A 15,378-nucleotide genomic window follows, 5' to 3' on the forward strand; every position below is an offset into this window, starting at 1 on the left:
TCTTTTTCTTCAAATAGAATGTAAGTGCCTCCTTGTTCAGAATTTCATCTTGGAGGCTATTGGCTGGTATGCATGTGGGTCTACAAAATTCCTATCCAAATCTGCCTCCCCAGCCCAGAGGCACAGTGCTACAAGGGGACCTGAGCCAGCCTGACTGGCCAGCAGTTCTGAGACCTGTGGGCAGCCTCAGTGAGGAAAGAAAGTGGGTCTGTGTTATCCACACTGTCAGCTCCAGACAAGACAGATTTTAAATCCCCCTACGTCCTTCCTCTGCCAAACAGACTGCATTTACAAGCAGTCCCTGTGGACATTGTGTAAAACCTGTGCCCCTGGCTCAAGAGAAGCCCATTTGGTCCTCGGGCCCCTGACAGCCTACCGAATGAGGCCACATGCAAAATTAGAGTGGCAAACCTCTAATGGGCCAGGTTTCAAGGTCCTCTGTGAGGTCACAGGTCTGCATAGAGCCCAGCATAAAGGAACCCTAGGCTCCTGGGAAGCCATTACACAGGAGGGTTAATCTCTTCCCTGCACAGACTCTGCATTCTCGTTTCCTGATACCACCTCCTCCTCCCCACCCAGCAGGCCTAGAACTGCCTCCAAGTGCTATGACCACACGCATGTACCACATTCCATCTGCCTTTTTGATCAGGCATTTGGAGAGCAGCCTGTGTCACCTACCCTCTACCACCCTAGCTCCAAGGATCACATACCCTAGGGACCACCTCGAACCCCAGAGCCCACTGAAATCACTCACACACTCCATCCCTACACTTGCTTGGTGTTCCTATCCCACCCCCATTCTTCCTTCAAGTCAGGAACTGGCTGAGCCTGTTGAGGGCTAGGGTGGTCTAGGGCTTTTCCTGAGGCCCTGAGGTATGGAGAAGGAACTAAAACCAGGTATATGCTTGGTAAGGCAAGTAATGGCCTGGGGATGGAGCCCTTGGGGGAACTGCAGCTTTGGATCCTGAGAACCCTTCTCTTCCCATCCTAAGGTGCTATGGTCATCAGTCCCAAGGCTCCTGTGTGCGTGGTCTCCATGCTCTTGAGGTATCCTGTGTTCCCTTTGTGCAACACTGATTAGCTTCTTGATGACTTTGTCCCATTGTATAATAGCTTTTGCTGGTACATTTTTCTCTTTCGGGAAAACTGTAAGATGCTGTATTTCTTAATAAACTTGCTTGCATGAGCCATCAGCTTGTGTAAGACCTCATGATCCCAAACTTTCCTATCTTCTCATCCCCTGGCCACCTCTCCTCTCGCTCAAGAACCTGCCACTGAGGAATGGCCTACTGGTCCAGATCATAGCTCTCTTCCCTGGTCTTTTGCTTCCTCAAGGTCCTTTTGGACCTGTGTGGGTGATGTGTCTCCTGAATCTAGAAACTTGCTTCTTCATACAGCCATTTGATTTGCTATCTTACTGTACCCAAATAAAGTTGATCCTAGCTATATTCTTAGTGCATTCTCTGAAGCAGAGTCCTTCAGAGAGGAGGTTATTTTAGGCCTGGTGCAACCAAATACCATGTCTATTACCATGCTGTCAAAGGGATCTCCTATCGGTGGGGCTTATGAGAGGCCCAGTGATCCAGAGCTGGAGGAAGAGAGGAAGTAAGCCATTTTTCTGAAAGGTCTAAGTGGAGTTGAGGAGCATGGTGTACTGAAGGGTATTCCCCCACAGAGGTATGGGTATATCCTGATCCCTGGATACCATGACTGTGTTCTTTAGAAAAGGGGTAACCGAGAGATGAGAGCCAGAGAGATGAATCCATGGCAAATGGCTCTTCCAACCAAGCTTTATGTCCTGAGTTCCACCCACAGGACCACTGGTGGAAGAAGAGAAGTGACTCATGTTGTCCCTTCACACACACACACACACACACTATAAAAATATTGTTTAAAAGGTGATATATGATCATTCTTCTCTACAGGTAGGTCCTAACCTCCATGGTAAGGAAAAATACAGAAAGGGTCACATGATTGATATGGAGGCTGCAGTGGGAAACACAAGGTCACCTGGAGCAGCCAGCAGCTGAAGACACAAGCATCCTCACCCTCCTTCACGGAGACCACAGCCACAGACAGCTTGATTTTGAACATGGACCCTCAAATAGTGTAAGGATAAACCCCTCTTATTTCCAACCAAACTGATGAAGTGTTCACTTGTTGTAGCAGCCACAAGAAAACCAGTGGGGACCAGAAGACAGCCAGGCATGGCAGCCGTTCCATTCTGCTGACGGCGTGTTCCCCATCACAAACTATTGACTGAAATTCAGCTTCTTGCTTGCTAACTCCAGGTTTGTCATTTTCTGTTGCTTTAACAAACTATCCCAAGCTAATCATTTACTGGAGAGCAGGTTTGCCTGCCTTCTGGTTCAGGACAGTGGTGTCTGGCAGGGGTCACCTTGGCTGTGTCACAGAATGGTGAAGCAGAAGAGAAGCACATGTTTCAGTTTCATGGCATTTCATGGCAACTGGCTCAGCACACCTGCCATCCCAACACCCGGGTAATTGATACAAAATGATCTTAAGTGTGTGGCCAACTTTTGCTATAATGTACCTAGACTCTCTGATAAAACCTGTACAAGAAATGACAATTACAGTAACCCCAGTATTCCAAGGACTACCTCTATGAAGCCAATGGTTAGTTCTCTCAACTTGACATGACCTGAGAATCATCTCCTCAAGGGATGATCTAGTGTGTGTGTTGGGGTGGGGGGTTTGTCTTGTTTATATTAACTGATGTGAGAAAAACCCAACCCAAAGGTGGATGAAACCATTCCCTGGTCTTGGGTGTGGACTATATAAAAAAGGAGAGAAGGAGCTTATAAGCACACATACATTCATTCCTTCTCTGTGGATATCACTAGCTGCTTCAGATTCCTGTCACCTTCATGTGCTCCCTCTTGAATATGCCACCAGCTCCAGCACCTGAGCCTTCCTGAAAACCACACACTTGAACCACCTAGAAAGCAGAACAAAGCTGTGTTCTTAAAAAACAAACTTTGAAAATGAACTTGCCAGGTCTGGTGAGATGCACATCGGAGGCAGATGCAGGAGGATGAAAGTTAAGTTCCAGGCCATCCAGAGATGCAAAGAAAGATCCTGTGTCAAAAATACAACAGCTCTCAGGCCCTACTGGCTTGAAAACAAAAACTCACTGCCTTACACTGGTTTCCATCAGGGTCATCCGTTTCCGCCTCTGGATTCCCACCCTGGAGATGGCTTTGAGCTGGGTACTGCACTTCTGTCCCCCAGGGCTTAGCTTTCCTGTGGCCATGGCTCATTCTCAGCATGAACAAATGGGCCTTGGAAGTGACACTCTGAGGGACCTGGCCCTGTGGCCTTCTCTCTGGAACACAAATAGTCCGGTCTTAAGTCTCAGAGATGTTTTCCAAAATTGATGTTAGTGTAGGGCCTCCTGACTGAAAATGCTGAGGTGTAGAGATGCCTGACCAAGCCTGTCAAGCCTGTGGCCATCCTCCAGGGCAGGGGTTGGTAGCCATAGTGGTCGTTCAGCATTCTACCTTTCTTTCTTTCATCTCTTTCACTCTACCCTAGCTCCATTCTCTTATTTTCTGAGCCAGCTCTTGGTATGTTATAGTTGTTTTTTTTTTTTTTTTTTTTTTTTTTTTTTTTTTTTTTAATATACACGTTTCATCCAGATTACAAAATTTTGTCCAGCTGTGAATGTTCTTGTCACAGAGGGCCCAACTTCCAGGGGAGTCTCAGCCCTGGGGAGCCAAGTGTCTCTGCATTGTTATTATCCATGGGAAGAGGGCTAAGCACTTAAAGCTTCCCACCCCACTTCTTTCCCTGCTCTCTCCAGATCAGTTTACCTAAAGTGATTGCCATGCCACCATTACCACCCTTCCAAGACCAAGTGAGAAGCCGTGACCAGGTGGCTGTGTGAGCACCTGTCATGCTGCATTTCTGCTGAGAAAAACTCACAAGTCACATGGAAGTGCTTAAGACAGGCTGTATTTGGCACCAAGGTTTTCAAAAGCACTACTTTGACATTAAATGTGTTCCTCTTTGTATTAACGCTCTACCCTTCAGGGCTTTCCCTTCAAGGCTTCCTACATTGGCCTTCTTATAACGCAGAAGTCCGAAAGTCCAATCATGCCATTCTTCCTAGCATCTCTGGATGGGAAACAGAGAAAGACACTGTTGGAAACAAAATTTACTTTTTATAGGTTGCCATTTAACTAACAAGGTTACCTCAAACACTGTGCGCATATGATGTTTTACCACAGACCCCAATGAGTGCCAGATCTGAGCAGAACAGCTTATTTTCTTGTGCAGCAATGGATGTTTCTTTCTTGGTAAAATATCCCTGTTGCTCCTTTAATTTTAGCACTCAGGAGAAAGAGGCAGGCAGATCTCTGAGTGCCAGGCAGCCTGGTCTACAGAGAGTTCCTGGACAGCAAGAGCTACACAGAGAAACCTTGTCTCGGAAAAACAAAAAACGAAAGCAAAGAGTGAAAAGCATCCATGCTGAGAAACCACTCTTACCTGAGGAAGTGAGCACACCCACCAGGGTTCTCACAACAGCAACGACCACTGTACCCTTCCCATGCCCCCCATTCACTCTAGCCACAGTGTTCCTTGTTGCCCAGTCCAGCCCAACTCTCTCTCTTCTACATCGGACAGAGGGACACAGGGCTGCAGAGCCCACATGGCTCTCTGTGCCTCAACAACCAAGACAGGTCACGTGCAGCATCACTATCCATGGAGGACTAGACATCAAGGGGGCATCACATGTCAGAGCCAAGTAGGCAGCGAGTGACTGACAGATGTGTTGTGTGGTGTAGAAATACATTCCTAGTAGGCAGAAATATAAGCAACAGCTCCCTCTATACAAAAGAAATCTGATTACCAAGTTGACGAGGGAGGAGCAGGAGAGGCAGGGCAGCCCAGGCAGCTGGCCTCAGCAGGGCGCTCACCACATGCTATGCTGCCCAGTGTGGATGCAGTCAAAGGGTGCCAGCTGGAAGATGGTAAGTAAGCCCCAGGCGTGAGCTTACTTGGGCAGCCAGGTCCATTAAGTCTTCCTCAAACCATTCACGTTGGGAGACCTACTAGGACAAGCTGGGATGTCCTACTTGGTTCCCTGATCATCAGCCACTCCCCTTACAGTACCAGCCTCTCCCACTCATGTACTGTGCCTACCTCCTCATCCTTGCCCTGCAGCCAGCCACAGGCTTATACTCATCTCCTAGTCACCACCATAGTCTGGCTTCTGTCAACACTCTCCCCAGCTGCCATATTTGGCTTTGCTGTCAAGGCCCCTCTCCTTCGTGTCATGGACTCACACCCCCTGGGGGAATCCTGAGGGTGTTAGGAATGACCTAACCTAAAGAACTGCTATAGAGGAGCTTCCCATATAGCAGCCATAGTCCTCCCACACCTAGATGCCAGTGCTGCCATATCCATAGAGCACAGGAGTGGAACCATCTCAGATGTGGGCATCTCAGGCCAGCTACTCTAGAGAGGAGACACCAGCCCAAGGCTGGACCTTCGCTTACTCTTTACGTTCTATCAGTGCCAACAGCATGAAGACACAGTGTAGGGATGTCGTGTGCCAGTCCCTCAAATCAAGAAGTATGTGGGTAACACAGCATCCATGGGCTTCAGTCAGGCTGCCCACTGGTGGCAGTTAACCTCTGTTTCATGTGTTGGTGAGGTTGATTCTATCTATGTCACTTTTTAACAAGCCATTGTTTAAAACTCTCTGGCAATGCATGTTAGACTTGAGCTCTTCCTGTGACCGGGACACATTTTCTCCAGCTAAAGTCAAGGAAGATGGAATCTGTGCCCCATCATGGCTGGCACTGAAAGGACGGGCAGAAGGGCTGCGGCTCTTTTGCAGATATTCTCTGACAGGCAGGCAGCTCCCCCTGCGCCACTGTTGGAATCAAGGCAAGCACCTTTGCCTTCCACCAGGAACAAGTTCTCAGCAAAGAGGTGGATGATGGAGAGTCTCCAACTGTCAAGACATCGGAAACCCAGAGTGCTGTACTTACGACTTCTCTCTTAGAGTGGCAAGATAGGCCTGTGTATCTGCGACTGGGATTCCAGGGTCCAGTGAGGACAAGTACTGGTAGATGAAGACAAAAGTTTCAAACGCAATCCGAGCAGGCCCACCCTCAGGGTCAGCAGTGAGGATCTCACAGGCGTTCTTCATGGCACTATTGAGTGACTAGACAGGCAATGGGACAAGAATGGGACACAGTCAGCCTTGGAGTCACACCAGAAATAGCACATGTGCTCTGGAGACACTCTTCAGAGTGTGTTCTCCACCTCAGTGATGATCCAGGTAGATGCATAGCTTCCAAAATATAAAGCAAGAAGGAAGCTCTGACCAGGGTGTGGCAGACTAAACACAGTGAGTTCACAGATTGTACACTGAAATGGTAATGAGTTCATAGGCAAGAGAAGCTTATCACCTTTGAACATCAACTTCCTCCATGTGGTCCTGTGTTTGGAGTCAAGGGCCATATAATCATGAACTTTTTACAAGTGCAGCCCCTCCAGGTCCAGAAACATCCTCTGCGCCATGCCAAGGGACACAGGGAACTGATGCCCATCAGAGTTGCCCCTGAAGAGGGCATGGCCAGCAGGACAGATGGCCCTGTAAGTCTGCTCAATTTCCAACCTCACACAGGAGGCTTCAGGGGCCTAGGTCAGGTCCAGAAAAATTCAGCCCTCCTCCTCTATGACTTGTGACCCTCTCTCAGATCTGCCTACCGCTTGGCTTCCCAAGAAGGCAGCCTAACTCTACGTGTACCCCACCTTCCACTTGCAACCTCACCCCTGTCCTCGGGACAGCCTCGACCCCGATGCACAGGGTTCCAGAACATCTGGCCTTCCTTAGAGGCCTGTGGAGGAGCAGCTGATGGGTCATGGCCTATGTCATGAGACCAAGGTTGCTGAGAAAGTCCTGCACGGCCAAGCCTCATACGCTTCCAACTTGTTCAGTTAATCCTTAATGAAAAAGAAAAAGTTTGGAGAAAAGAAGTCCATAATAGGTTTCTATCTTAAAAACACACAGGACTCAAGTTTTCTTTCTTCATACTGAGGCAGCATGCTGTCTTAGCTAGGGCTTTTCCATGTTGTGATAAAACAACATTACTAAAAGTAACTTGGAGAGGAAAGGGTTTGTCTTCCAAATGAGGGAAGTCAGGACAGCTGCTCAAACATTCCTCCAGGAGGCAGGCACTGATGTAAAGGCTTGGAGAAGTGCTCCTTACAGGCCTGTTCCCATGGCTTTCTCAGTTTTCTTTCTTATATCATGTGAGAACCACCAGTCCACAGGTGGCACACTGCCCACAGTGAGCTGGCCCTCCCATACCAGTCACTAATCAAGAAAATGCCCCACAGGCCAATCTAGTGAGTTCTTTTCTCAGTTGAAGTTCCCTCTTCCAAAAATGACTTTACTTGTGTTAAGCTTGTATTAAACTAGCCAGCACAAGTCAGAAGAGTGGGGATCTACTTTATCTTCTGCTACGAACTGGGAGATGTCCCAGGGAGAAGACTTAAAGCTGTTTGGATGATGTGGTGGCTATTCTTGGTTGTCAACTTGACTATATCTGGAATTAACTGAAACCTAAGTGCTGGGTATACTTGTGAGGATTTTTTTTTCTTAATTAAATCATTTTAAGAGGGAATACTGGCTTTTAATCATGGGGACACAACATGAGCAGGTAGTAAGCCACTTCTCCCCACTTCTTATATGGCACTTGATCCCCAGCCATTTGGGGAGCTTGTGGGACTTGTAGACTAAGCTACAGAAAATAGGTTTCTGAGAGGGCTCAGTTTGAGCCTGAAACTTCAGATGCCTGATGCTAGGATATGTGAGCACTCACCATCTGCCTTCCTTTCACCATGGAGCCAGCCACTGGTGCCAGCCACCATGCCTTGACTACCATGATGGAACAGCATCTCAAGCTCAAGCCATGAGCCAGCATCTGTCTTTGCTCCTTCTATTTGCTCCTTGACAGGCACTGGCACAGCAATAACAGCATCCAACACACCTACCAGCTTGCTTTTTCAGTTCTATTTCTTTAAGAAGCAGAAAATGAGCTGGGCATGGTGGCACACACCTTTAATCCCAGCATTCAGGAGGCAGAGGCAGGTGGATCTCTGAGTTCAAGGCCAGCCTGGTCTAAAGAGAGTTCCAGGACAGCCAGGGCTACACAGAGAAACGCTGTCTCAAAAGACAAGCCAAAAAACAACAACACAAAGAGCAGAAAATGAGAAGTACTCCCTATTGATCCCTGCTGGGTTCTTAAGTGTGTGTCCAGGCCACAGAGGCACCTGTAACACAGGCTGCGTGAGTACGGCCTATACAGGCAGCTGTGGTACTGTCAGTGTGCTAGTGACCACGTGGGGACGTGGGGACTTCCCTGCAAGCACATCCCACAATGAAACAGAGCTCACTCTCCACACACTGTGGGGCGAGACAGGGCAGAGCAGACCCCTATACAGCCCACTGGAAGGAAAGGCTCCCCACTCCCGGCTGACCCTGACCCTGAGTTAGATTCGAGAGCCTATATGGTACCTGACACCCAAGAACTGAAGGCAAAGTTAGTGCCAAAAAAGGGCTTAGGTTAGGCGACAGGAAGGAACCCTCTGTGATCAGTGTGTTTTCTTACAACAGGTAGCACGGAAGAAAACAGGACTGTAGTCATGGCAGGACACAAGGCTCCATCCTTTACAAAATGGCGCCACCTAGTGTTGCTCACTGTACATGGCTTGCACCTTGTTTTCATGACTAGACAGAGGCAAAAATCATGCATTACCCTGTTTTCATCATTGTTGTTGTAGTTTTTTTCTCATTGTAAAGATAAAAATTCCACACCTATTTTTAGAGGTATAAGCCATAATCATTAACCTTAAATATTATATATTAAATTCTATGCTATAAAATGAGCTAATTTCAGAGTTCCTAATGAGAGCAGTGATACGGTTTTGCTAATCACACTTGCCCTGTCTTTCTGAGGAATACCCCACTGGCAGCATAGCCCCTGTGAGGACACTTGCTTGGTCAGTGTTTTGGCCTCAGCACCATGAGCTCAAAGCTGACCATGTACCCAAGCACTGTTGGGCATGCTGCCACCAGCCTGACACCTGTCTTCTCTGAAGGGCCAGGGCTTCCTCTACTGCAACCCAAGCTGCAGGGTTCCACTCACTGGCCGAGGACATGCATAAGCTAGAGCAGACAAAGGCCCCCAGCAATGGCACTGGGGATGAGGACGGACCAGGAGACACCTGTGTAGCTATTCCATTGTAAGGTGAAAACCTGGGGCATGAGTGAAAGCACGCACTGAAGGCGAAGGAGCAGAGAGCTGGTAGGCAGGAAGGCGGCCGGAGATGTCCGTGCACTGGGGTTTTACTGTCAGTGTGCTTGCTAGTGCCTATGCTTGGCGTTTCTGTGCACAGTGTCATTTTACAAAGTAAAACGGAGTAAGCTTGCACATGGACCAAAGTTAGAGAAAGGAGGGAACACAGCGATAACTCAGAGGTTAAGGTTCCAGAGGACCCGAGTTAGAGACACAAAATTCTCTCTCAAGAGACTAACATTGCTAGGTAGTAGTCTTTCAGAGGCCCTCTGTGGTAGGCTAACGAGACTAACAAGGGGTCCATACCCTATTCTGGCCCCTGTGGCATTCACTCACGTTTACAACCCCCCACAAACACAATTTAAAAACTAATAAAGAATTAAATAAAACCTTTTCTTAGAAATAGATGCTTGGAACATTAACTAAGGATTAAGAATTATGTACAGTTATAGCCTCACGTCTGTAAAGATTGAAGGAGCAATATGAAGTGCTTATCCAGACAGTGAGGAAGGCTGCTTCTCTTTTTGAGACCTTCTTTCTTCACAAACACCAAGTCTCACTTCACTGAACCACAAGCTAATCAGACTCCAGCCTCCCAAGGAAGCTCCACCCACATTTTGCCACCTAGACACCTCTGACCTCATGCCTAAATCCCCAGGCCGATGAATACCATTGCTCCTCAAATGAGTGCAATCCAATCAGTCAGCCCACTATCTTATTCTTAAATTGTTGGGAGTTATAGTGTAATGGCAGCAAAGTTACACTGTGTCTCCTAGTTACTAACACTGGATTAAGTCAAATGCAATGGAATTTTATGTCTCTTCCCACAGATGAAAACTGTTACCAGCTTGCAAAATTATATTGCTCAATAAAAGAACTCACTGGTGTATCACCTTTGAAAACCTAAATATATTGCAAGTGTATCTATGTGTTTCCTCCATTCTTAACATCTTTTGAATTAAGATTTTTATTATATAACTAAAGTCTGAAAAACCAATATTGTCTCTGGAAAAATTATTTTCCAAGAGAAAGCTAATAAGGTCCTGATCAAAGTGTTTTCTGTAGCTACTGATACTGAGTCATACATATAATTACACAGATTATAAAATAATAATTAATATAACATTAAGATGCTATTTGTAGGTACATACCCCACCCAGGGAGCTACATCCAAGTGCTAAAAATTTTATCCACTCCACTTTCTCTTCACATGGATCCAGATCCAGGAGAGCTCTGAACTTTTCTACTGGCAGGCACAGATTTTTCCACTTCTTCTCAAGATCTGATAATTCCACATATTGTTTGTGGCTACACTGTTTAGAAAACACAGTATGACACACTCAGTTAAATAGAAAAAGCCTGTAAACTAGAATGATGCTTCAGAAGACTTAAAACTTATACCAAGTAACCGTTACGTGCATGGGAGATGGGCACTGCGCTGTGGGGACTGTGTCCACCCTGGTGATGAAAGCCAAGAAGGGACACGGGGCAGGAAGGGGCAAGGTGGATATTAGCAACGTTTAAAAAAAGAAAAGACTAGGGGGGTGGCTCAGTGGAAACAGTGCCACTCAAACACCCTCCTAAATGTTGGGCATGGTAGCACATTCTTTAACAACCAGGGGCCAAGCATTGTGCTCTAGGTTTACTGAGAGATGGTCTCAAAAAGTAAGGTGGAGAGTAATACAGGAAGAAATAGGAGTTGGCTTCTGGCAAACATACATACCACACCTTTATGCACACACATGTACAGGCAGACAAGCACACACACACAACTAAAGGAAATGAAAATTTTAAGGGGAAGGAAAGAGAGGGGGAGAGACAATGAGAAAAATGTCCTCTACCCTGGCTTCCTGAAATGAGCACGCAGATGTGGAGTACATGTTTCCTACTGTCTAGAATATTTCCCAATACAAAACTAACTTCAAAACCAGAGCAATATGTCAACCTGGAATCCTAACACTCAGGAAGCTGAGTGAGGAGGGTCACCTCAAGTTTGAGGAGATCCTGAACTATATATCAAGTTCCTGTTTCTCAAAAATTATGAGACCAGCTGGGTGTGGTGGCACATGCCTGTAATCTCTGAGAGGCAGAGGTAGACAGATATCTGAGTTTGAGGCCAGCCTGGTCTACAAAATGTGTCTAGGACAGTCAGGCTACACAGAGAAACCCTGTCTCAAAAAACAACCAAACAAAAACTATGAAATTTGTGGCAATTTGTTGAGAGAATGTACCTGCATACACACATACACACACATCTAACACACATTTACAAAATGAAAGTAAGATCTATACATGAAAAACTAGCTATTGGGATTGGTTTCTTTCCAAGAAACAACATGCCAGGGCAGCCCAGGACAAAGGGCAGCCACCCTAGTGTTTCAGGAGGCACAGCATGGTGACCGAGGTCCAGGTGGTTGAAAGGCTCTCCCACCTGCTTGTGCAGGACTTTCAGGAGTCCCTGGGTCAGGCCTGTGTCTGTCTTCTGCGTGGCCACGGGCATTTCAATTCTGTCCTTTACAGGAAGTGGGTCTCCTCTGGACAGGGCTGAAAAATACCTGGAATAAGAGAGATCACTGATGAACATCAGCACACAGGCAGCACCCGAGGCTTGCTCTGACAGCCCAGCAGCTGTGGTGGGTACTCCCAAGGCTGGCTCATCACACCGCAGTCCCAGGACCTCTGCTGAGCAGCCCCCTTGACCTTCAACTATGCACTCTGCTTTCTCTGTCCAGAAAGGAGACATGCTGATTGCTATCTGAGGGTTCCGGAAGCACCAAGAGACAGAGACCTCGGGGGCAGGGGAGTGGATGCAGGAGAACCTCACTGAACTGTGCTTATCTCATTGTTGGTCTCATTGTTCCCCCCCCCCCTTCCTCTAAGAGCTTTTGCAAATGTGGACAAAGGGAGCAGAGTCCAATGTTGTGTTACTTTGCTTTTACTGAAAATCTTTATTTTAACTTATATGTATGTGGTGGTGGGAGGCACATGAGTACAGATGTTCTTGAGTCTAGAGGTACCAGATGCCCTGGACATGGAGCCACAGACGGTTGTCAGCTATATGACATGGGTGCTAGGAGTTCAACTCAGCTCCTTTAGAAAAGCAAACAAATATTGTAAACATTGTCCCATCTCTCCAGCTCCTCATGCCCAAGGCTATTCATTTTTTGACAGCTGCTTTCTGAGGTATTTGACATTAAACACCTCTACATGTTTACTCGGAGTTGGCCTAGGCATACAAAGGTCATCTATTTTCTATTTTCCATTTTCCCCTATCTTGCCTGGTACTCCTTCCTCAATCGTTCATTTCTAGGACACTGAAAATGCTTATGCCAGAGGCAATGAAGGCTCCAAAATGGCTCAGGGCAACAGTTCAAGACTGGACTCCCATCAGTGTTGGCCAGAGAGAGGTGTGCCAGGCAGGATCTTGGGCCAAAGGACTTGTAGCCAGGAAAATGGACATGGAATGCCTTGTCCATCCCAAGGCATGAGAGAAACAAATGCAGAACTTTGGACATAAATGTCAGGCTGGAAGTCGGGGCCCAATTTGCAATACTGTGGCTTAGCAGGAGTCACCCATAGCAGTTCTTTATCACGGATCAAATGAAACATGAAGTTCCTAAGTAAGCCCTTTAAAATAACTGTTTCTGAAGTACTATCAAAGTGCCCAGGTGGGGTCGGGGTCTTGGAGTACAAATAAACTTTTATAAAAACTTATCTCTCAGTTTTTCCTAAGTCTTCTCTAAGAACAATAGTTAAAACCAAGGACCATAATATTGCATGGTGGACATTAAGAGCGCAAAATGCAGGTGATGGGTTCACAGGCGACTCTGACAGTTGAATAAGACGTTCAGGCCCCACCCCCTGGAACCAGCACTCTACCTTGCAAGTGTCTTTGCACAATTAGGGAGATGGGGAAATTATCCTGAGCAAACTGGATGGCTCCTAAATGTATCACAGGGATCCTCAGGAGAGGAAGGCAGAAAGAGAACCCATGGATTGTAGAGGGACCATTACAGCGCAGTTCTAACAGCTGAATCAGGGTAAGGAAGCAGCTGGCTTCTTCCCAAAGCCATCCCAAACGCCTGGTCACCTGCTGCAACCGACTTGGGGCTTTTCACCTCCAGAGCTGTTGTTTTAAAGTAAAACAAGTTGTTAAAACAGCCAAAAGAAGTAATTCTGCCTTAGCCATATAGTTCTGAGTGAGCAAAATTTGGCTAAAAGTATTTATTCTAGTGATTTATAAAGTGGCAAAGAGCTCTTTTGTAAAACCGAAAGAATGAGTGATAAGATAATGGTCTGGTCCTGGAGAAGGTTCGCTATCTGTGAGGTGCGCTAGCCAATTTTCGTGAATGACATTGCATACCTCAACCTCGGGGCTCACGGCGGCGAAGGCGGGGAGCGGTGGGTGGGGAAGAGGAGGTGGGGACAGATAGGCACGTTGCTCTGGCCACTTTTTGCCAGGTGGTTTGTGTGTAAGCGTTAGTCTACACCCACACTTAGGCGCCCGTACTCTGTAATCGGGTGAGGTTCCCGGGCCGGCCTTACCCCGCCGACCACTGCAGCACGTCCGTCGGCTGCGTGCGGATGGCAGCCTTGGTGAACTGCTTGAGGATGTCAGGCAGCTCCGGGGGAATATGGATTTGCTGAGCGCAGAACATGGTGTCGGGCAGCGGCATGGCTCTGGGCAGACCTTGGCGGCCAGGGACGATCCGGTGTGCTGCGGGGAGGAGAGGCAGGGGTCAGGGCGGCGGCGGTGGGGAGGGACGCGGCGGCCTCCGCTTCTACGGCTCCTCCGCCCGCTCCTGAGAACTGAAGCCCAACCGCCCTCCGCGCCGAGATCGCGCGACTGTGGCGTACAGTATCCTGGCAACCGGAGCTGCGCAGGCGCACAGCCCCGGCAAGCTGTAAGCGAGCGCCTGACTCCAGGTCCCGGTAACTGCTGAGTTGCCACAGAGGAGAGAATGCTGCAAAATGTTTTCCTAAAACACACAGGTTGAACCAGCCCGGACCTCAGAGGTCGCAAGCTGTCTTTTGATAAGACCAGGATCTCGGCTTGGTTTCGCCAGCTGTGGACCAGGATCCCAGTTGGTCCACACACGAACCACACGAATACACATTTGCAAACTAAAGCAGTTTTGGCAAAAAAACCAACCAACCAACCCCATCTAAGTTATTGATAGAATGGGAAAATGAGGACGCCCAAACACGGTTGACAGAAGTGCTCATATATCTGAGGACTACAGAATTTTCTGATGACTTAGCAATATAATTTGTCCTAAGGGAAAAATTAGTCTGGGTAGAGTAAATTAAAATGTCCCTTAGGTAGTTTGGTAGATTTCACTTTCGTTAAAACCTAAATCCTGGTCTCCCATTCAAAGGAATGCAACACAATCAGGTAAAATCGGCATACTTAAAGCTGGATGTACTTTAAGCAACTCAGGCTGGGGTTCATTCGAGTTCGGAGTTGGAGACTAGCCTAGGCAACATATACTGTTTGAAGAAGCAACGTCTGACCCCGCCCACGCCACCAGCACCACAAAAAATGAGGCACAAGACCCAAAAAGCTGAAGACTGTAAAACAATCTTGGTATGAAGGCGCCTGTTCTGTTCTTTTTAGTCTCTCAGAGGTTTAAGTTTTGACAATTTAACTTGTTTCTCTTAAATGAATTTTGCTGTTGTATCTAAAAAATGTATGCCTACCCCATAATTGAACTTCAAAACAAACAAACAAACAAAAAATACAACCAAACAACAAAAACAAAAACCCAAACAAACAAAACACCAAAACGTTTTCCTACATAAGTTACCGTTTGGGGCTTTACTTAGAACTAGTTCATCTTGCCTTTAATTTGTACTTACCTGTGGTATGAATTGGCTTGCTTTTCATTCTGTAACCAAAGTTCAAATACGTCACATTTTTTTCCGGTTTCCATGCACCTCTGCGGAGAATCCACTGTCTATGTATGGGAGTGTCTGCTTTACCAGGAAGATCGTGGCAAGAAACTGGCCTTCTAAGCAAAGAACAAGTCAATGTGGCTCC

The 15,378-nt window shown here is 47.1% G+C and overlaps 1 protein-coding gene across 1 annotated transcript; it reads right to left on the reverse strand.

Annotated features, from left to right (window-relative positions):
* Positions 1 to 3,965: 3,965 nt before the first annotated feature.
* Ropn1l (rhophilin associated tail protein 1 like) lies at positions 3,966 to 14,168 on the reverse strand. The gene is made up of 5 exons (XM_055619017.1): positions 13,884 to 14,168; positions 11,770 to 11,893; positions 10,490 to 10,651; positions 6,021 to 6,196; positions 3,966 to 4,137 (listed from the first exon to the last, which is right to left on the reverse strand). Exons 1-5 carry the CDS (start codon positions 14,012 to 14,014, stop codon positions 4,074 to 4,076), a joined length of 657 nt encoding a protein of 218 aa, XP_055474992.1. The 5' UTR covers positions 14,015 to 14,168; the 3' UTR covers positions 3,966 to 4,073.
* Between the last annotated feature and the right edge of the window lie 1,210 nt (positions 14,169 to 15,378).

The sequence above is a fragment of the Psammomys obesus genome, unplaced genomic scaffold (genome assembly GCF_907164565.1).
Source record: "Psammomys obesus unplaced genomic scaffold, mPsaObe1.curated_primary_1811, whole genome shotgun sequence".
In the NCBI taxonomy this organism is placed as follows: domain Eukaryota; kingdom Metazoa; phylum Chordata; class Mammalia; order Rodentia; family Muridae; genus Psammomys; species Psammomys obesus.

What these genes read in the sequence shown, in the direction of transcription:
- Ropn1l (XM_055619017.1), bottom strand. Translation starts at nt 14,014, where the DNA reads ATGCCGCTGCCCGACACCATGTTCTGCGCTCAGCAAATCCATATTCCC. An exon ending in GATGTAGCTCCCTGGGTGGG is followed by an intron (nt 6,197 to 10,489) that starts GTATGTACCTAC and finishes TTGCCTGTCTAG; the next exon opens with TCACTCAATAGTGCCATGAA. An exon ending in GCCACTCTAAGAGAGAAGTC is followed by an intron (nt 4,138 to 6,020) that starts GTAAGTACAGCA and finishes TTTCCCATCCAG; the next exon opens with AGATGCTAGGAAGAATGGCA.